We start from the raw sequence: 22,768 nt of genomic DNA on the forward strand, positions 1-22,768 counted from the left end.
CAGGAGAAATTGCCCAACAAAATTTAGGATCCATTTTATCCTGTTGCCCATGTGAAAATGAAAAAATTGAGGCTAAAATAATTTTTTTGTGAAAAAAAAGTACTTTTTCATTTTTACGGATCAATTTGTGAAGCACCTGGGGGTTTAAAGTGCTCACTATGCTTCTAGATAAGTTCCTTGGGGGGTCTAGTTTCCAAAATGGGGTCACTTGTGGGGGAGCTCCAATGTTTAGGCACACGGGGGCTCTCCAAACGCGACATGGTGTCCGCTAAAGATTGGAGCCAATTTTTCATTGAAAAAGTCAAATGGCGCTCCTTCCCTTCCGAGCCCTGCCGTGCGCCCAAACAGTGGTTTACCCCCACATATGAGGTATCAGCGTACTCAGGACAAATTGGACAACAACGTCCGTGGTCCAGTTTCTCCTTTTACCCTTGGGAAAATAAAAAAAAATTCGCTAAAATATCATTTTTGTGACTAAAAAGTTAAATGTTCATCTTTTACTTCCATGTTGCTTCTGCTGCTGTGAAACACCTGAAGGGTTAATAAACTTCTTGAATGTGGTTTTGAGCACCTTGAGGGGTGCAGTTTTTAGAATGGTGTCACTTTTGGGTATTTTCAGCCATATAGAACCCTCAAACTGACTTCAAATGTGAGGTGGTCCCTAAAAAAAATGGTTTTGTAAATTTTGTTGTAAAAATGAGAAATCACTGGTCAAATTTTAACCCTTATAACTTCCTAGCAAAAAAAAATTTGTTTCCAAAATTGTGCTGATGTAAAGTAGACATGTGGGAAATGTTATTTATTAACTATTTTGTGTCACATAACTCTCTGGTTTAACAGAATAAAAATTCAAAATGTGAAAATTGCGAAATTTTCAAAATTTTTGCCAAATTTCCGTTTTTTTCACAAATAAACTCAGAAATTATCGACCTAAATTTACCACTAACATGAAGCCCAATATGTCACGAAAAAACAATCTCAGAATCGCTAGGATCCGTTGAAGCGTTCCTGAGTTATTACCTCATAAAGGGACACTGGTCAGAATTGCAAAAAACGGCAAGGTCATGAAGGGGTTAACATATAATTAGGATCAGACTGTATTTAGAAAACCACACTTGAGGATATGATCACGTTTTTTCTTTTGGCTTGTTCAATGAATTCAGGTTGAAAATGCTGAGCAAGTTGTGTTATGATGATTAAGATGTATTTATTCTGGCACTTCAGTATTTGTTTTTTGTGTTTCTTTATTGCTACTTATTTATGTTGAATGCAATAAGTTGTAATTTGAAAAGAAAAAGGGAAGAAACTCACACAAACATAAAATCAGATGATTCAAGGCTTAAAAAAAAATACAAATTTGATAGGTCCCAAGTTGAATCCCTGTACAAATATAAACAAGGACACAAGTAACACACATGCATGTTTTCACAATTTTAAAACATACGTTTTTTTCAGAATTGCGCATCAAAATGTTTAATTTGATTTCACCAAAACAAAATATAAAGAAACATAGTCTTGTGACATATCAAATGAAAGCCGGTACCGTTCTGAGAAAAATGATGCCTCTCCCACCTCTATATCTTAATTCTAGCCCGAGATATGATAAAAAATGTAAAGCCATACCAGGCCAAAATCTGCGCTTTTTTAAAACTTTAAAAATCTGTAAAAAATTAACTGATGAAGAAAAAAATTCTAAACTTTTAATTTGTAATTAACTAAAGTTGTACTTCATAAAACAAAAAAAATAAAAAAAATCTAAAGACGTCAGGTAAAAAAAATATTCATATTTGGATCACTTGATATGGAATGACCCTATTGTCAAATACAGTTAAGAGAAAGCAGAAGAAACCGTTGCAGGGGAAATGTAAATGCTCACAGAGGAAACACTGGGAGGCGCTAATGTGCACGTGAAGGAACCTTAATTCACCAGACTAGGAATATGAATTGGCACATGGACTGTTATTATTTTATTAACTGAAGAGCAAAGCATTTCTTTCTCGGCTTGAGGTCTTCTTCATGACTTTTAAAAACATCCTTCTCTTGGAGCTCCACAGTTACCCCCCTGTTTTGCGCACTCTCTCATTGTTGCTCCACTGGAAGGTGTTCAGCTACCGGGATTTGGCAGCAGCAGCATAGCAAAACCCCTTTGTAGAATCCTGACGTAATTTTTGGTGTTGTGCCGCCAGCACAACTACCTGAGGTGGTAAGTAAACTGTACTTCTAAGAGATGTTTATTTTTTTTCTTCTGCAAATACGGTCATGAAAACAGTCAATCATTGTGATGTTGATGAAGCTGAACCCACTGGATGGGCATGATTGACTACTTGGTCTTCACTGAAGCATGTGATGGTGATACTGATGAGCGAGTATACTCGGTCCTCGGGTTTCTCCGCGAATGCTCGGGTGGTCTCCAAGTATTTGTGACTGCTCGGAGATTTAGTTTTCGTCACCTCAGCTGCATGATTTGTGACTGCTAGACAGCCTGAATACTTATGGGGGTTGCCTGTTTGTTAGGGAATTCCCACATGTATTAAGCCTGTCTATCAGTTGTAAATCCTGCAGCTAAGACGACGAAAACTAAATCTCCGAGCACTCACAAATACTTGGAGACCACCCGAGCGTGCTCTGGGGAAACCCGAGGACCGAGTTTACTCGCTCATCACTACTCAGTAACCTACACTCAGTATCAGGCCGGCGCCGTTATACTAATTGATATGATACCTGGTGATGAAATCTGTCTTGTGATTGTTGTTTAACCCCTTCACCGCCGGAGCCCACCTTAAAGCAGGGGATCTGCCAGCTGACGTACTATTCCGTCAGCTGGCAGAAAGGGGTTAATCTTAATTTCAGTTTCAGTTAATGATAAGCCTGTGGTCCAGGGCAGCCTGTGGGGGTCTTCATGTGGTGCTCTGATTAGGTATTCATAATGCAGACTGCTGACAGGTCACTGATCCCTCACTGGCCGCCCCCTAGTCTACACAATGAATACCTGATAAAAAAGACAAAGACCCTTCTGCAGGCAGGCTCCAGCCGTGGCGCCTGCGCTGCAGCATAATCGCATGTTTAGTGTCCTAGTAGTAACTGTTCTTGATGTTATTGAGCAAGTACAAAAAATAAATAAATTTGAAATGGCGCCCGCCGTGCCTGCGTAGTAGCAGCTAGCGGTGTGTATAGACTGAGATCCCATAGCTACTATTGCACAGGTGGCGTCATCTTGCTGGAGAAGAAAAAAAAAGTCCTCCTCGAAGATGGCGCCGCCTGCGCAGTAGCAGCTTTCGGCGATCACAAGAAATGCAGTTGCCTGTACTATTATTTTACAGCAAACAACAGAAAACAAATACTATCTTATAATACTGTAACACTTTTTTTAGGCAGGTTCAGACTCATTAGCTAATGTATGCACGCCCACTCAACATGCCTGACATTGATGGCACTAATAACATCTGGGTGGCAGATCACGTTGAGAGAAAGGAATGTTATAAAAGTGAAACCAAGGAACTAGCTGATCATTGGCATATCTCCATGTCTAATTAAGTGGAGTTTGTTTTTTAAACATTTTTTTTGTCTTTTTTAACCCCTATCTGACTTTAGACTTAATAATCTGTCCATGTGACTTGGGTCTATCTGACCAGGGATGGATTATTAAGTCTACGCGATCTCCTGCGCACACAGGTGGTGTGCGGGTGATGAACACCAGGTGTCAGCTGATTCTGACAGCTGACACCCAGCACTAAGTGCCAGGAGCAGTCACAGACCACTCCCGATACTTTAAGCCCTGTAATACTGAGATTGAACACGAGGCAGCCCCTCTGCCTTTGGTTCGGAGACCCCGCAGCGTGACGTGGGGTCCCGATAGTTGCCATGGTGACCGGATGTCATCATGACGACATCCCATTCACCAGAGCTAGGAAACAGGTTGATCATGCGCAGTGCATGATCACCAAATTTCTCTGTCACTGCAAGTCTGTCAGTTTCTACAGTAAGGGGATGCTGCTGCATCACCATGCTAAAGAAAACACACGAAAAAACAGGCAAAGGTGCTTACCTGTCTAGGCCTTAAATGAAATGCACTGTCATGGTGCAGCGGGCCTAAGTAAAGATGGTGACTACACAGGTGCGGTAATACCCATGAGACAGCCAGCCTGCAGTTAGGGATTGGCTGTTTGGCACACCAGTGCAAACAGATAATCTGCAGCAGTGTTCACACAGAGAATGCAAAGCATCTGAATCGTAGCCTAGTAATAATGCCCTATGACTAGTGTTGAGCATTCCGATACCGCAAGTATCGGGTATCGGCCGATACTTGCGGTATCGGAATTCCGATACCGAGTTCCGATACTTTTGTGATATCGGGAATCGGTATTGGAACCATATTCATGTGTAAAATAAAGAATTAAAATAAAAAATATGGATATACTCACCTCTCCGGCGGCCCCTGGATCTTACCGCTGTAACCGGCAGCCTCCGTTCCTAAGAATGAGCGCGTGAAGGGCCTTCGATGACGTCACGGCTTCTGATTGGTCGCGTGAGCGCTCATGTGACCGCTCACACGGCCAATCACAAGCCGCGACCTCATCGCAGGTCCTTCACGCGCTCATTCTTAGGAACGGAGGCTCCCGGTTACGACGGTAAGGTCCAGGGGCCGCCGGAGAGGTGAGTGTATGGATATATATATATGGATATACTCACCTCTCTGGCGGCCCCTGGACCTTACCGCCGTAATCGGGATCCTCCGTTCCTAAGAATGAGCGCGTGAAGGACCTACGATGACGTCGCGGCTTGTGATTGGTCGCGTGAGCGGTCACATGAGCGCTCACGCGACCAATTAGAAGCCGCGACGTCATCGAAGGCCCTTCACGCGCTCATTCTTAGGAACGGAGGCTCCCGGCTACATCGGTAAAGTCCAGGGGCCGCCGGAGAGGTGAGTATATCCATATTTTTTTATTTTAATTCTTTATTTTACACATGAATATGGATCCCAGGGCCTGAAGGAGAGTTTCCTCTCCTTCAGACCCTGGGAACCATTCCGATACTTTGCGTCCCATTGAAATGCATTGGTATCGGTATCGGTGAGATCCGATATTTTGCCGGTATCGGCCGATACCGATACCAATGCATATCGGAAGGTATCGCTCAACACTACCTATGACAGGCTGCCAGTGCTAACTGTAATGCATCCAGATGCTTTGCATTCTCTGTGTGAACACTGCTGCATGCAGATTATCAGTTTGCACCGGTGTGCCAAACGGCCAATCCCTGACTGCAGGCTGGCTGTCTCATTTGGTATTACCGCACCTGTGTGGTTGCCATCTGTACTTGGGCCTGCAGCACCATGATGGTGCATTTGATTCAAGGCCTAGACAGGTAAGCACGTTTGCCTGTTTTTTTTGTGTGTTTTCTAGAAGAGTGGAGGTTTTTTCTTCTTTTTCCTCCTTTTGTAGTTTTTGCATCACCATGCTGTAGAAGCAATCAGCCTGCAAAAAATGATTGTCCCATAGTGGAACAAAGTAAAAAGTTTTAAAAAAAAGTAAAAACATTTCTTTTTAAATAATTGTAAAAATATGTAAAAAATCAAAAATAATAATGAAAAAAATCAAGATATTGTATCCATAAATACATATTTGAATGAAAAAATATGAACAATAAAAGTACACCTATTTTTGGTATCGCCGCATCCGCAAAGACCTGACCTATAAAACTGGCCCACTAGTTAACCCCTTTAGTGAACACCATAAAATAAAAAATAAGGCAGAAAACAATGCTTTGTCATCATACCGCCGAACAAAAAGTGGAATAAACTGCGATCAAAGACGGATATAAATAACATGGTACCTCTGAAAACGTCATCTTGTCCCGCAAAAAATAAGCTGCCATACAGGTTCATCAGCGCAAAAATAAAAGTTATAGCTCTCACAATAAAAGGAAGCAAAAATAATTATTTTGTCTATAAAATATTTTTTTAACTGTGTAAGAGTGACAAAACATATAAAAAGATATATAAATGAGGTATCGCTGTAATCGTACTGACCCAAAGAATAAAACTTCCATATCAATTTTACCACACATGGAACAGCATAAACACCCCACCAAAAAAAAACTTCCTGAATCACTGGTTTTTTTTCATTCTACCTCCCAAAAATTGGAATAGAAAGTGATCAAAAAATGAAATGTGCCTGAAAATGGTACCAATAAAGATGTCAGCTTGTCCCACAAAAAACAAGCCATAACATGACTGTCGGACGAAATATCGAAAAATTATAGCTCTCAAAATGTGGCGATGCAAAAACTATTTTTTGCAATTAAAAGCGTCTTTTAGTGTGTGATAGCAGCTAAACATAAAATCCTGATATAAATCTGGTATCGCTGTAATCGCATTAACCCAAAGAATAAAGTCGCCTAATGACTTATACCACATGAGCAACAGTGTAAAAAATAAATAGAACCAATTTTTCACCTACTGTTAATTTTTTCATTTTTCCTCCCAAAGATCGCAGTAAGGCTTGGCACACATTTATCCTGCGCTCTGCGTTGAGCACTTACACCGGGGTTTCTGTGTAAATCTATGAGATATGTGATTCAGACAGAAGATTCCCTATAATGAGGCAGATGGAGGCACTGTGGACGCAGTCTGTCCTGTGATCCAGAGGTGTTCGTCTTTTTTGCATAAAAGCGCTGTCGACCACAGTTTTGTGCACTTCTGAAAAGAAGGACACAGCAAAACAGAGGCCAGACAGAGTCCAGAGTAACTCTGCTGCCTCTTTATAGTGAATGGATCCCTCAAGGGTTTCATCTGAATTACGTCACTCAGAGATTTAGATGGAAACCCCAAAGTAAGTGTTCAGCATGCAGCGCCATATAAATATGATCCCAAATGTTACGTAAAATGTTCCCAATAAAAGATTCAACTCAATGCACAAAAAAAGCAGCAAGCCTTCACTCAGGTCTGTCATCTACTAACAGAAGTATAGGGGGCTTCCACGTTACTGGTAGCACAAAGGCTCTGGAGAAGAAAAATGGCTTCTCACCCGCCAAAAGAAATTCAGATTTTTTGCTCTAAAATCCAAATGCCCCCCTCCCTTCTGAGCCCCACAGTGTACATAAACCACTTATTGCATCCACGTTTAGCATTTCTGAAGCGATGAGAGCCCGCCTATGTTATGCCCAGCCTCCAGAAGCACAGGCTGGGCATAACGTACTGGTGACTGCAACATACTGGTCATTACAACAGCAGTTTGCAATTTTCACTTGGCAACATTCATTTCTGTTTGTTTCTGGAAAACTTCCATGGAGTCAAAATCGGCACTACACCTGTAGATAAATTCCCCAAGGGGTATTATTTAAACAATGGAGTCTCTTGACGGGGAATTTTGCTCTTCTAGCAATTAGGGGCTCTGTATATGGAGTCCGCAAATACTTCTAGGATGACTTGATCGATGAGTCAAATAGCGCTCCGTTCCTCCCGACGCTCTCCGTATTGCTAAGTAGTACTGTACAGCCACATATGGGGTATTGCTACGTAGAAATTATAGGACAAATTTTAGTGCCATTTTTACCCACTTCTTGTGTGAAAATGTGAAATCTGGGGCCAAAACAAATATTGATGGTAAAAATATATTTTCTTCACTGCTCAATGGTATAAAATTTTGTGACACACCTATGGTGTCAATATGATCACTGCACCCCTAGCTGAATTCATTGCTGATTGTAGTTTGTAAAATGGAGTCACTTATGGGGGATTCTGCTGTTCTGGCACCTTATGGGCTGTCCCAATGGGTCATGGTACCTAGCGATCATAACAGTAAAATCTGGAGCTCCTTGCTTTCTTAGCTTTGCACTGTGCCTGAAAAATATTTATCAATTACATGTAGGGTATTGGCGAACTCAGCAAAAAATGGATCTCAGTTTGTCGTAAAAAAATGTCTTATTAGCCGTTAGAAAAATTAAATACTTGGGGCTAAAACAACATTTGTGTGAGGAAAGTGTGATTTTCTTATTTTCACAGTTCAACGTTATAAACTTCTGTGAAGCACCTGGGGGTTCAAGGTGCTTACCATGCATCTAAATACATTCCTTGAAGGGTCTGTTTTCCAAAATGGGGTCACTTGTTGGGGCTTCAACTGTTTAGGGACATCGGTAGCTCTACAAATGGGACATGATAGCAAGAAGATAAAACACATGCAGCTACTAGAATATAGCATGATCAATAAGGATATTAGAAAGTATATGCATAAAGATATATTCCATAGCTAGAGTGTTGGGACAATAAGGACCCACTGAAAATCAATATGAAAGCCATCACAGAATAAATTCAGTGAAATAAGTCCAAATCAGAATATAAATATATATTGCAAAGGATGAATTTATTAATAATAAAGGTCAACTGACAAACAACACGGCTAAAAAGTGACAGACAATGCCGCATATGTAGATATTCAAGAAATACAAGTGTACAGATTCATTTTTAAAAAAAATAGTTCTAACAGCATGTGCACAAGTATTGACGTCAAATAAAATACCCAGTGATATAATGAGGGGATTCACGCTGTCTCCCGCCCTCCCCAACGCGCATTTCAGAAGTTTCCTTCCTTCCTGAGGGGGCGTGCCAAGATGAGCAACAGTGGTTATTTATAGCTCACCCATCCGGAACCACGTATCGGCCAGCAGATGGATAGCGTTCCCCCCACACACCAGCGCCAACCCCAACCGCCGACGCAGGCTCACATGGGGCCCCATGTGACCAACGCGTCAGACAGTGGGCGGCGCCAGAGGGTAAAGCAGGAAGAAGCTGAGCAGCACACTCCGGTAACCATCTTAATTATGGGCAAAAAGCCAGGACTGTGTAATAGCTGTGCATATGCAAGTATAAACATGCATAACAATACCATATGTGCCTTGAATCGATATAGATATACCCAACTATGGCAAACTGTTTAGTACATCCTAGGCATCATATGTGGAGCCATATATTACATGTACCCAAAATACAAAGGACCTATGTTCAGGGTAATTCATACACAATACATCTGTCATGCCGGACGCTGTTCATACTAGGGCGTTCGACAGACAGCGGTAATTCCGCTTTTGTCCACTATGCGCTCAGTGGCGTCGGCTAGATTTTGTCTAGCTGGTCCGGGGTTAATTTAGCTGGTGCTTGGATTGGAAGCTGGGTCACGCTCACTGCCTTTAAATTGTTCTTCTGAACATTGGGTGTCGCCGATTATAGCTTCTGTCTTGTGCTTGGTTATCTCGGTCTGGAGTGGTGGTCTAGGAAAAGGAGTATCATATCTGGTGGTGTATATTTCCCTTTGTCATATTTTCCTCCTTCCTATATTTGTATTTGTTTTGCCCTGTGCACTTATTGTGTATTCCTGAGTGACTGCGGCGTGGTGTATATTTTCCGTTATCCTTGTCTGTGCTAACTGTGGGTATTGGTTAGTGGTCTCTTCAGTGGGTGGTGGGTGGAGGTTTCAGCCTAGGGTTGAAACAGGAGACAGGGTGAGGATGGAGGCCCAGACATGCACACCATCAGTGTAAACTCTGGGAGAGGGTCAGTCAGGGTTTCCCAGAGTTGAGGGAAATCGCAGGGGCCTGGGTTATTAGCTCTTGCCTACCTAGGCTTCCCGTGACAACATCAAACTCAAATAACATTTATTAATAACAGATTTATAAATATTACACAATTTTACCCAAAAGTAGATGCATATATAAGAATAAATTCCACACAACTTCAATAATATTACACCAAATAGTAAGGTACAGTAATATAGCATGATTATATAACATATGCACAACTCTTATCCACATATATAGGCCACACGGCCGAATAACAAAATAAGAGATGAAACATAATATTCTGTAAATATTGGTGAACTTCTTCCCACAGCACTCATCACAGCCATGTGGTAATCATCAAATATCACTGAAATATAAATATACAAAAATTAAAACACAGAATAAAAGAATTATGCGGAAAAGCCGCACCTATTGATACACATCAGCCGGAGGACTCCGGAAAGTAGGCAAACGACAAACACTCATTAAGTCCAAAGGGCTGAACCGCATTCAAAGACCAAATCCATCTTGTCTCGAGCCTAGCCAGACGTTTAGATAAACCACCACTTCTAATATTAATCTTCAAAGCATCAATACCACGTACCCTTAAGAGGGTACTATCGCACTCATGAAAATTCTTGAAATGCTGTAGTATTGTTTTCAGGGTGGAAGCGACCGTGTGGCTGATTGCCGCCTGAATCCCCAAAACGTGCTTCCTAGTGTGCACCTTAAGTTGGCGTGTTGTTAACCCAACATAAATAAGATCACACGGGCACGTAGCATAATAAATCACGTACCTTGTAGTGCATGTGATACGTTGTCGGATCTTAAAAGACCTTGTGCCATCAAAGTTGACAAAACTGTCGCACTGATCGATATTAGGGCAGGCCTACGCATCAGCCACATGGAACACAACCACCCCTAATTCTAAAGTTATCCATAAATGTGGGTATTTTCTGTTCAGCATAATGGCTGGAGACAAGATGGTCCCTTAAATTTTTAGCACGTCTAAACGACATGAAGGGTTTTGATGGAATAAATTTACTAATAATTGGATCGACCCTAAGGATAGGCCATGCCCTCTGTAGGATGGAGCGAACCCTATTGGACTGAGAGCTGAATGTAGTATCAAACCTCACTGTTAGATCAGCCCTAGATCTACGTTTAGACGATGATAGGCGGTCTTAACCATCCAACGGCTATACCCATGTGATAAAACGCTGTCTAAGCTCCTCTGCCCTGAACTCGAAATCACTATTAGAGGAACAAATCCGGCAGAGGTGGAGAAATTGTCCTACCAGTACAGATCGAATCATATGTCTTGGATGACCAGACGAGGCATATAGTAAGGTGTTAGTGGCTGTCTCCTTTTTAAATATATCCGTTTGCAAAAATCCAAACGAATCTTGTCTAATAGTGATATCCAAGTAATCCAAAGATTCACCACTATATACAAAGGTTAAATGTATATTGAGGTCATTGCTATTCAGGGTGCAAATCAGTTGTTCAAGGTCGATGGGAGTGCCCTGCCAGATGAAGAAGATATCGTCAATGTACCGTGTCCAAAAGGGTACACGGTCCATCAACCCCTGTTCATCAGACAGGAAGAAGGTCCCTCTCCCACAGCCCCAGGAAGAGACCAGCATATGGGGGTGCAAAAGCCGCCCCCATCACGGTCCCTGGAGCTGTAGGTAGAAGGACCCCTTAAACACAAAAAAGTTGTGTGTGAGGGTGAACTCCAATAGCTCCAGCAGAAGGTCCCTCATACCGGTAGATAGGGAAGAGGTACCCAAAAAGAACCGTGCAGCTGAAATTCCATCTCTATGTTTAATGTTAGTATAGAGGGATTCAACAACTGCCGAAACCAGAAGAGTATCAGCCTCCAAACATAACCCATCGACCCTGAGCAACAAATCTCCCATATCCCTAAGAAAGGAAGGGAGGCCCAAGACAAGAGGTTGGAGATGGTAATCAATCCACTTATTAATATGTTCAAGGAAGTTCCCTCTGCCAGAAATAATTGGTCTGCCAGGTGGTGAGGAAATATTTTTGTGAATCATGGAAAGGAGATACAAGGTTGAGATAGTTGGCTCAGTGACCACCAATGCCGATTCCAATTCTTTGGTGATAATGCCGTCCTGGAGGGCCCGTTTCACGATGTTATCCAATTGAGAACAGTATGCCAAAAGAGGATTGTATGTAAGCTTCCTGTAACAAATTGTTTTATTAAATTGACGGAAAGCCTCTCTCTCGTACATATTGGTGGGCCACAGGACAACATTACCACCTTTATCAGCTGGTATTAACTACTATGTAGGCCCTGCAAGTATCTCAACCTGTGTCTCTCTTCCTGTGTAAGATTATCATTAACAACAAATTTTGGAATCTTATACAAATCTTCCATCACCACCTGGACAAACAACTCAATATTGGCACAGGTAGATAACGGAGGAAACCTACTGGAATGTGGGCGAATAGAAGGAGGAACCTTACCTCCCTCGCTTATATGTTCACTTGCCAATTCCTCAAGAACTCTCAGGGCCTCCTGTTCCTCTTCTGTTGGAAAAAGAGAATTGAGATTGTTAGTATTAAAATATCTTTTGAATAGCAATGACCTCGCAAAAATATGTAAGTCCTTAATAGTGGTGAATAAATCAAACTTAGAAGTGGGTACAAAAGACAAACCCCTCCCGAGAAGACTCAAATCAGTCTGAGTCAGGGAGTAGTGACTAAAATGAATCACCTTGTTGTCTCTAGAGAATGATTTTCTCTTATATGGATGGTAGAAATGGTCACAAAGCCTCGTAACTTCCATAGATGCAACCGTTGTTCCAGACACTGAAGATAGATCAGAACGCTCACTCAAAGATGAAATGGAAATATTCGAACCACTCTTGTGTAAATTCATATTATTCCTTTTCCTCCAGAGATATACCCTTTTGTACTGATAGTCCTTTAGGTTCCTGGTATATTTAGACATTTGTGTATTTTGGATTTTCTTAACCATCCCATCCATCGATTTCTCAAGTTCTGTTTCAAATTGCTGGATTTTTTCAGAAGGACAACCAGAGCGAAGCTCCACCTGTGCTGTATCAATTAGACCATCTAACTAATTGATATTGGTGGTATTAAAATCGATCAAGAGCTGGATTAGAGTAGTTGAACAAATATTACAGGGCTCTTCCCATTTATCAATAAACACTGAGTTATCAACTGGGAAAGATGGGATCACTCGAACCCTCGGCCCCCTAGGGATCATCCCATTAGATTTATACTTTTCTAGGAACAATCGGTTCCACCATAATCTCGATCGCTTGTCAAGAAGAGACTTAACAGCAGATAATTATCGTCCCAACTGGAGTACACCGGCTGAAGCGCACCAGCCATAGCACTGCCAAAGAAGTTATCCATTTGGTTGAGCCATGCCTTTTCCCTGGCTCGAAAGTCCAAAAAACCTGTGCATAACACATAAAGTATTAGATAGCAAGAAGATAAACACATGCAGCTACTAGAATATAGCATGATCAATAAGGATATTAGAAAGTATATGCATAAAGATATAGTCCATAGCTAGAGTGTTGGGACAATAAGGACCCACTGAAAATCAATATGAAAGCAACCACAGAATAAATTCAGTGAAATAAGTCCAAATCAGAATATAAATATACACTCACCGGCCACTTTATTAGGTACACCATGCTAGTAACGGGTTGGACCCCCTTTTGCCTTCAGAACTGCCTCAATTCTTCGTGGCATAGATTCAACAAGGTGCTGGAAGCATTCCTCAGAGATTTTGGTCCATATTGACATGATGGCATCACACAGTTGCCGCAGATTTGTCGGCTGCACATCCCAAAGATGCTCCATACAAGGCAGGATGGATCCATGCATGCATGTTGTTTACGCCAAATTCTGACCCTACCATCCGAATGTCGCAGCAGAAATCGAGACTCATCAGACCAAGCAACGTTTTTCCAATCTTCTACTGTCCAATTTCGATGAGCTTGTACAAATTGTAGCCTCAGTTTCCTGTTTTTAGCTGAAAGGAGTGGTACCCGGTGTGGTCTTCTGCTGCTGTAGCCCATCTGCCTCAAAGTTCGACGCACTGTGCGTTCAGAGATGCTCTTAGGCCTACCTTGGTTGTAACGGGTGGCGATTTGAGTCACTGTTGCCTTTCTATCAGCTCGAACCAGTCTGCCCATTCTCCCCTGACCTCTGGCATCAACAAGGCATTTCCGCCCACAGAACTGCCGCTCACTGGATTTTTTTTCTTTTTCGGACCATTCTCTGTAAATCCTAGAGATGGTTGTGCGTGAAAATCCCAGTAGATCAGCAGTTTCTGAAATACTCAGACCAGCCCTTCTGGCACCAACAACCATGCCACGTTCAAAGGCACTCAAATCACCTTTCTTCCCCATACTGATGCTCGGTTTGAACTGCAGGAGATTGTCTTGACCATGTCTACATGCCTAAATGCACTGAGTTGCCGCCATGTGATTGGCTGATTAGAAATTAAGTGTTAACAAGAAGTTGGACAGGTGTACCTAATAAAGTGGCCGGTGAGTGTATATTGCAAAGGATGAATTTATTAATAATAAAGGTCAACTGAAAAAACAACTAAATAGTGACAAAAGAGGCGGTAAAAAACAGCATGAACATCCCCAGATATTCAAGGAATACAAGTGTACAGATGTGATGATGTGACGTGATGTGTGCTAATGATTCCAGGAAATTTTACATTCAAAAGTCAAATGACGCTCCTTCCCTTCTGAGCCCTGCCAGGTGCCCAAACAGTGTTTTCTCCCTAATATGGGATATCGACATGCCCAGGAAAAAAATTATGTGGTGCAATTTCTCCTGTTACCCTTATGAAAATGCAATATTTTATGCTGAAAACATATATATATTTTTTTTTTAATGGCTCACCGTTATAAACTTCTGTGAAGCACCCGAGGGTTCAATGTGCTCACCACACATCTAGAACAGTTTCCTGAGGGGTCTAGTTTCCAAAATTGTGTCACTTGTGGGGGATTTTCACTGTTTAGGCACATCAGGGGCTCTCCAAACGTGATATGCAGGGCGTCTGACAATTGTTCCAGCAAGTTTTGCATTCAAAAAGTCAAATAGTGCTTTTTCCCTTCCAAGCTCTGCCATACACCCAAACAGTGGGTTTTCCCCTCATATGGGGTCTTGGCATGCTCAGGAGAAATTAAGCAACACGTTTTGGCGTCCATTTTTTCCTGTTACCAGTGTCAAAATATGAAAAATTGGATCTGAAGTCAATTGTTTTAAAAAAAAATTCTGTGAATCACTTGAAGGGTTAATAAACTTCCTGAATGTGGTTTTGAGCACCTTGACGGGTGCATTTTTTAGAATGGTGTCACTTTTGGGTATGCTCTTTCATGTAGACCTCTCAAACTCACTTCAAAGGTGATGTGGTCAATAAAAAAAATGGTTTTGTAAATTTTTTTGGAAAAATTAAAAATTGCTGGTCAACTTTTAACCCTTATAACTGCCTAACAAAAATTTTTTGGGGTTGTGCTATTGTAAAGTAGACATGTGGGAAATTTTATTTACTATTTTGTGTGACATCTCTCTCTGATTTAAGGACAAGAAAATTCAAAGTTTGAAAATTGAGAAATTTTTGCCAAATTTCCGTTTTTTTTCACAAATAAACGCAAGTCATACCGAAGAAATTTTACCACTATCATGAAGTACAGTATGTCACGAGAAAACAATCTCAGAATCACCAGGATCCGTTGAAGTGTTCCAGAGTTATTACTTTATAAAGTGACTGGTCAGAATTGCAAAAATTGTCCCGGTGATTAACGTGCAAACCAACGCTCAGGGGTAAAGGAATTAAAGGAATAATAAATTCATAATTTCATATATACAAAAAAATATATATATATAGTATTCAAGTCACTGGATCTCACCGCTGGCTGAGGTCACAAGAAAAAGCCTTACCATGGACATAGGATGAAGCTGGCTGTAGACATAGGAGATCTTCTAGATGTGGGATGTAGCCGTCTTTAGTCATAGGAATACAGCAATGCTAGTTCTCACCATGCTACCTATCCAGTACACAAAAGTAATCCCAGTTTCCACAGTCCAGTTTTATTTCCCTTGTTTGTTAATGTTGCCGTGACTTTGAAGGTGGATGACCTATATATGGAATGAGGATTATGAACTAGAGAAGGAGGATGGAAAAAAATTAGCATAGGACTTAGATTTGTCATGTTCACATGAAATTCCTTCATGTTGCACACCTTTTGTGTTTTTCTATGCACAAAAGATGGGATCATAGAACCATGGAATAAAGTGTGTGACCTCGAATTTCTATTAGTTCTATATGATCTTTTTCAGTTTAGTGAGACTTTAACCTGGTAAAATGTAGTTAATATGGTGCTATTTTGTTGCATCTATAGTGGTAGTGACATTGTTGCTCAGTTTCAGAGTTGATTCTAAAGTTCCTCTGAATGGTTTTTTTTCTTATCCAAGTGTCTGGAATACAACAAAGAAGTCCTGCAGGGGATTAAAATAAAAGTTTTGAAAACAAGCCACTCAAATTAGATGAAACTTTGTCTATAACATACAGATCTGTGCGCACTTAGGCCCGATTCATCAAGACAGGTGATTTTTCTCATCAGTCTTGATGAAAGGACATGTAGGAGTCGGATGCTCATCATTCATTAAGAGGTGCACGTGTTTCCATAAATCTGGAGCGTCTAACCCAGTGGTCCCCAACCTTTCTGACCTTGCGAGCCACATTCAGCTTAGAGAGAGGGTCGCAAGCCACATTCAGCACTGAGAGAGGGTCGCGAGCCACATCCAGCTCCCACCCCCTTCAAAGTAGTGTCAACCAAAGCCCCCATTACAGATATAATGATATCCAAAGCTTTTCCACAGAAATCACTCCAGAGAAGTACACTGAGATCCAGGGGTTTCCACAATACCTCCATTCAGTATTCTCCCAACACACTGTCACATCCAGCTTTGAGCACCTCCTCTAACAGGCAGTACAAACCTCCAGTGTACCTAAAACATCTCTAAACCCCTAAGTAAATGTGCATCCAGATCTGCAATTCTGTGCAGGGCTACTCACAAAATTCACCATTTTGAGATGTGCTTTTCATACCTGTTTGCTAGACCTGGACCTAATGCATCAAGCTGGCAGACAGTCGCGAGCCACAATTCATGGGGCCGCGAGCCACATGTGGCTCCTGAGCTACAGGTTGGGGAGCCCTGGTCTAACCAGTACTTAAAGGGAAGGTGCCACCAGTTTTCTTGTAGTTTGTTTTTTTGTGAAATTAAGCTTAAAATAGTAAATAAAATGTATTAATGCAATGTTTACACTGTTTGCAAACATTTCTATATGAAAAATATTATATATTTTCTTACAAATATATATATTTACCACTAGGGGGAGCATTTTCCGTTCTAGACCTCAAGCAGCTATAGTAAGACTTACCAGCTTTACTGTTAGCTGGAAAATCTGGGCAGTAACTGCTGACATCAGCATTTCCCTCCCCTTTTGGGTGGTCTAACATCCCTGGGGCAGAATGAAGAGCAGCATCACAGGGCAGCGCCATTTTGTGTGTGACTGCCCTGTGATCTGCTATCACCAGCAGTTTATAGTTTATGTGGTGTGTATGGAGCAGCATTGTCTGTGCAGAGCTGTCTGTGACTCATCCCTCAGTAAGATAAGAAGGAGCTCCAGGTCTGCAGTGAATGGCCAGGCATTGTGGAGGGAGGGGAGAGATACATTGTATGGCTGAGAGAGGTGTCAGATGTCACCTCTCTGCAGGCTGGGAATGCAGCTTAATGGAGTGAATGGAGCTCCTGTGATGGAGAGTAAGTGGAGCTGGGCAGAGAGCACTGGGCTATAATAAAATGGCTGCTAGTCACACCTACAGCAGTGAGTTGTGCAGCCCACAGAGGCGTGCCCAGCTCACTGCTAACACCTCTCCAATGTTATAGATAGGGTCCTCGCCGGTCTATTATCTCCTATGTCCATGGGGTGCTGTAAAATGACACTGTTAGGCCCTGCTACTGCTGCAAAACCAAGATGTCAGCCCCCAGTTCCTTCTTTAAACACATATAACACACAAAATCTGTTTCACATGCATTTAAAACTTGGTTATAGCAGCATGTTATGCTACATTACAGTGATTTATTAATGATCTACAAACGCGGTACCTTACCTTTAAAAGATGTCACCATTTGGCAAGACTTGATCTTCCTTCCAGACGTTGCTAATACTGGTGGGACAATCAGGAGGTAGTTATTGTCTTTTGTAGGAGAAATAGGAAGTGCAGAGTAAAGATTTTAAAAAATGCTGGAAAATTTCATTGTGCATTAATTTGCATTTCATGTTCTCAGAATTGTCTAATATCTTTTACCACGTGCATTTATAAACCATTTTTGTTAGATAAATTAAATGCTGTTATGATAACCTCGGGCTATCTGATCTTCAGTGGTCATATTATATGGGGAGCAAGCTTTAGGGAAGAAGCTGTTCATTGACAGTAACCTTCCAGGAGATTACACCATGTTCCAAATTATTATGCAGATGACATTTTTCACGGATTTTCCTAAATGGTCGGTGCAAATGACACAGTCTAATAAGTCATCACCCGTTACATGTTACATGGCCCTACATTGATATCATCTTCACAATTCTTGCATCCATTGAACTTGTGAGTTTTTGGAGAGTTTCTGCTTGTATTTCTTTGCATAAAGTCAGAATAGCCTCCCAGAGCTGCTTTTTTGATGTCAACTGCCTCCCACCATCATAGATCTCCAAAGGTTCTCTATAGGGTTGAGGTCAGGGGAAGATGGTGGCCACACCATGAGTTTATCTCCTTTTATCCCCATAGCAGCCAATGACTCAGAGGTATTCTTTGCAGCATGAGATGGTGCATTGTCATGCATAAAGATGATTTTGGTCCTGAAGGCACGTTTTTGCTTTTTACACCATAGAAGAAAGATGTCAGTAAGAAACTCTATATGCGGTACTTTGCAGAGGTCATTTTCTCACCTTTAGGAATCTTAAAGGGCCCTACTAGCTGTTTCCCCATGATTCCGGCCCAAAACATGACTCCTCCACCTCCTTGCTGACGTCGCAGCCTTGTTGGGACAGGGTGGCCATCCACCAACCATCCACTACTCCATTCATCTGGACCATCCAGGGTTGCTCGACACTCATCAGTCAACAAGACTGTTTGAAAATTAGTCTTCATGTATTTCTGGGCCCAATGCAACAGTTTCTGCTTGTGAACACTGTTTAGGGGTGGCTGAATAGTAGGTTTATGCACCACAGCAAGCCTTTGAAGGATCCTACACCTTGAGGTTTGATGGACTCCAGAGGCACCAGCAGCTTCAAATATCTGTTTGCTGCTTTGTAATGGTATTTTAGCAGCTGCTCTCTTAATCCGATGAACTTGCCTGGCAGAAACCTTCCTCATTCTGCCTTTATCAGCACGAACACGTCTGTGCTCAGATTCAGCCACAAATCTCTTAACAGTACGATGATCACGCTTAAGTTTTCGGGAAATATCTAATGTTTTCATCCCTTGACCAAGGCATTGCACTATTTGATGCTTTTCGGCAGCAGAGAGATCCTTTTTCTTTCCCATGTTACTTGAAAACTGTGGCCTGCTTAATAAAGTAGAACATCATTTTTAAGTAGTTTTCCTTTAATTGAAATCACCTAGAAAACGAATTATCACATGTGTTTAAGATTGATTTCAGTGATCCATTGAGCCCTGAGACACAATACCATCCACGAGTTTACTTGAGAAACAAAACAATTAAATCTTTATGACACTTAAATCCAATTTGCATAATAATTTGGAACACAGTGTATATTTGAAGCGGGTGGTACAAGGAAAAAAAGTCCTAACAACATGACAGTATGAAGTTGGGGCTAAACTGTGACTTTGTCTACAACACAGGTCAAGTGACCAAAGATCTCTGCATACCGCTGCTTCAATGCAGCATAGGGACCTGCAAGGGGAACAAGCAGGTCTTGATTATGATACCTTACAGGTCGCAATGGGATCCCATTCACTTTTCAATGTGCTAAGCAAGCTTTGGCTTTGTGACCAGTCTCATGCAAAATCTTACCCTTGCCTAAATGACTGGGGTCAGTACCATCTGTTCTCTGTAGCTTGGCTGTAGTTGCAAGTACATTTCTTACAGTTCGACTCCACAACTTCTTATCAACAGCTTGAAAAAGTCAAACCAAAATATATTACAAAAGAATGAGAAATAGTAAAATGTACAAGTCTCCATGCGTGCCTGCCTGATTCCTGTTATTTTATGTTTTAATTGAGTTACACAAATTCTGTGCCATATTGTATATTAGCCAGGCAAAAGCGATGACACGATTCTGCATAGACCTTCTTAAGCCATCCAGGCTATGTACTCCAATAAGATCCAATCCAGCAATCCTTCAAATCATGTGAAATATTAAAAGTCCTTGTAACATTCCGGCTGCTCTTACTCTACAGCCGCACGTTAACTAATGATAGCAAAGACAAGTGTTTTCTTATTTCTAAATTAAACGGATGGTCTTAAAAGCAATTTTTATGTGCAATTAATAAAAATGTATAAATTATTAATTTGGGAGAGGCACATGAATAATGGATTGCGAGCTGTAAGCACACATCAGGGACTGGGAAGCTATTTTAGCAGTAAGTGCCTGTCTGCATTGCCTGCGCTCGCACACTGGCTAAGCTGCATGTTCCAGTTCTTTAGATCTGCAGAGTGCTGGGTAATTTGTCCACACCAGGAACATGGCAATGGTTTCTGAGTAATGGATCTGCAAGAGTTTGTTAAAATACCTGATGTGTCATTTGTTCCGGAGTAAAAGTGGTTATAGCATTCACAGGTCTCCTATACTGACATAACCCATGGACATGAGCAGCATTTTTACTTTATGTACATTATAGTCATTATTATATTGTAATGTTTTTATATTTAGATTTTTGTATTTCAGTATTTTTTTTTGCTGACCCATGTGAGAGCATCATGATGTAGGGGCAGAAACACTGATTCCAGCGTAGCGATATCTCTTACTGGGGAGCTTGCTCTATTTTCTATGAAATCCCTGTTTTCTCTGCTGCATATCTGAATGCTGAGCTCAGCATATCCCCGCCCACAGAACACATTAACAGCTTTCTGGGTGCGCTCTGCATAGACAGAAAATTACCCATCAATGGGGGTGGGGTTTTATGGAGTATGGAGCAATTTACTAGTCCTCTAATGATAATCTCCTGCTAATAACAGTGATTTTATGAAACTACAGCAAGCAGCCCAGTAAGTTAAATATTGCTGGAATCAGGGTCTTTGTCTATACATCATCAGATTTCATATACATTTCCATTTGGTGCCATATTATATTTTTCCCACAGTATTTTCCGGTATCTATCTGCTGTAGAGCACATAATGAATATGTTGCCATATATGAGTTATTTTTAAACAATTGGATTAACAATATTTTTGTTGTTAAAGTGACGTAAAATGCATGACATATTTCAAGCCAATATAGACCATGTTTTGTTTTCTTCCAGCAATGTACCAGTGTTCTATGGTAGAGTATAAGGTTCTGTGTTCTTCATGTTGTGGCCTCCGCTCACACACGAGGCTGCAGAGTGTTAGCTGTTTTATAGTCTACATGTATTTCTGGCTTTTTTCTGCTCATTGATAAGTCACAGATTTATTACACACACAATAATTACATTCTTAGCACTGTGTACTTTCTTTGCTTGTTTTACAGAATAAAGCAATTATTGCACGAGTGAGAAACTTGTCGGATGCGGTAGTTGGCCTTGAATCATTTATCGGCTCAGAGAGGGAATCCAATCCATTATACAAAGACTATCATGGTGAGTTCAATTGTTTGGGGTTGTGGAACGACTGAGGAGCTACTATAGATAACAGGAATATCACCTTCATGGCCCTTATTTACTTTTTATGTTTAAAGGTACCGTCACACTCAGCGACGCTGCAGCGATATAGACAACGAGCCGATCGCTGCAGCGTCGCTGTTTAGGTCGCTGGGCAGCTGTCACACAGACCGCTCTCTCCAGCGACCAACGATCAGGGGAACGACTTCGGCATCGTTGAAACTGTCTTCAACGATGCCGAAGTCCCCCTGCAGCACCCGGGTAACCAGGGTAAACATTGGGTTACTAAGTGCAGGGCCACGCTTAGTAACCCGATATTTACCCTGGTTACCATTGTAAAAGTAAAAACCACTACATACTCACCTTCTGATGTCTGTCACGTCCCCCGCCGGTGGCTTCCCTGCACTGAATGTGTCAGCGCCGGCTGGACGTAAAGCAGAGCACAGCGGTGACGTCACCGCTGCTGCTGGCGCTCACACAGTCAGTGCAGGGAAGCCGCCGGCGGGGGACGTGACAGACATCAGAAGGTGAGTATGTAGTGTGTTTTTTTTTTACTTTTACAATGGTAACCAGGGTAAATATCGGGTTACTAAGCTCGGCCCTGCGCTTAGTAACCCGATATTTACCCTGGTTACAAGTGAACACATCGCTGGATCGGCGTCACACACACCGGTCCAGCGATGACAGCGGGCGATCAGCGACGAAATAAAGTTCTGGACTTCTAGCTCCGACCAACGATATCACAGCAGGATCCAGATCGCTGCTGCGTGTCAAACACAACGAGATCGCTATCCAGGACGCTGCAACGTCACGGATCGTTGTCGTTCTCGCTGCAAAAGTCGCTTAGTGTGAAGGTACCTTAAGGCAACATAGAAATATAGCTCAGCCTCTGAATCCCAATCATTGCGTAAATGATCCTTATCCAATGTATGAAAAAGAGGACATACCCTACTAGTAATAAAGGCATTGAGAACTGGAGATCTTCATTTGCTTAGTTCGGAACTTGCTGTTTATTAAAGCAAAGCACATGGTCGTAATATAATTTAGTCCCAGTGATTGTCCATTACAAATGTGCACCTGATTGAATCTTCAGATCTTCGCTTGGCACCACCAATTAAAAGGTGCTCTGTAGCCAAGACCGCAACTTGGCCGTAAATGTAAAGTCTGTCCCTTTATCCTCAAGGATAAAAAGCAAAGAGAATGTGGCATTGAGAAAAAATGTTTTTGTAAACTGGAGGATCAAACCTCAAATAATCTGTAAAGATTATGGTAGATTACAAGAACTCTAATGAGCGATTGAAGAG

The 22,768-nt window shown here is 41.6% G+C and overlaps 1 protein-coding gene across 2 annotated transcripts in view; it reads left to right on the forward strand.

The window, feature by feature from the left end:
- The window catches only part of ELP4 (elongator acetyltransferase complex subunit 4), a 552,864-nt gene that overhangs the window by 291,169 nt on the left and 238,927 nt on the right, over positions 1–22,768 (forward strand). For both annotated transcript variants that reach the window (XM_077288061.1, XM_077288062.1), the window contains exon 8: positions 21,335–21,443. In XM_077288061.1, the coding sequence (XP_077144176.1) occupies positions 21,335–21,443 (109 nt within the window). The remainder of the gene's footprint in view (positions 1–21,334; positions 21,444–22,768) is intronic.

This window comes from Ranitomeya variabilis, chromosome 2 (genome assembly GCF_051348905.1).
Source record: "Ranitomeya variabilis isolate aRanVar5 chromosome 2, aRanVar5.hap1, whole genome shotgun sequence".
NCBI classification, from domain to species: domain Eukaryota; kingdom Metazoa; phylum Chordata; class Amphibia; order Anura; family Dendrobatidae; genus Ranitomeya; species Ranitomeya variabilis.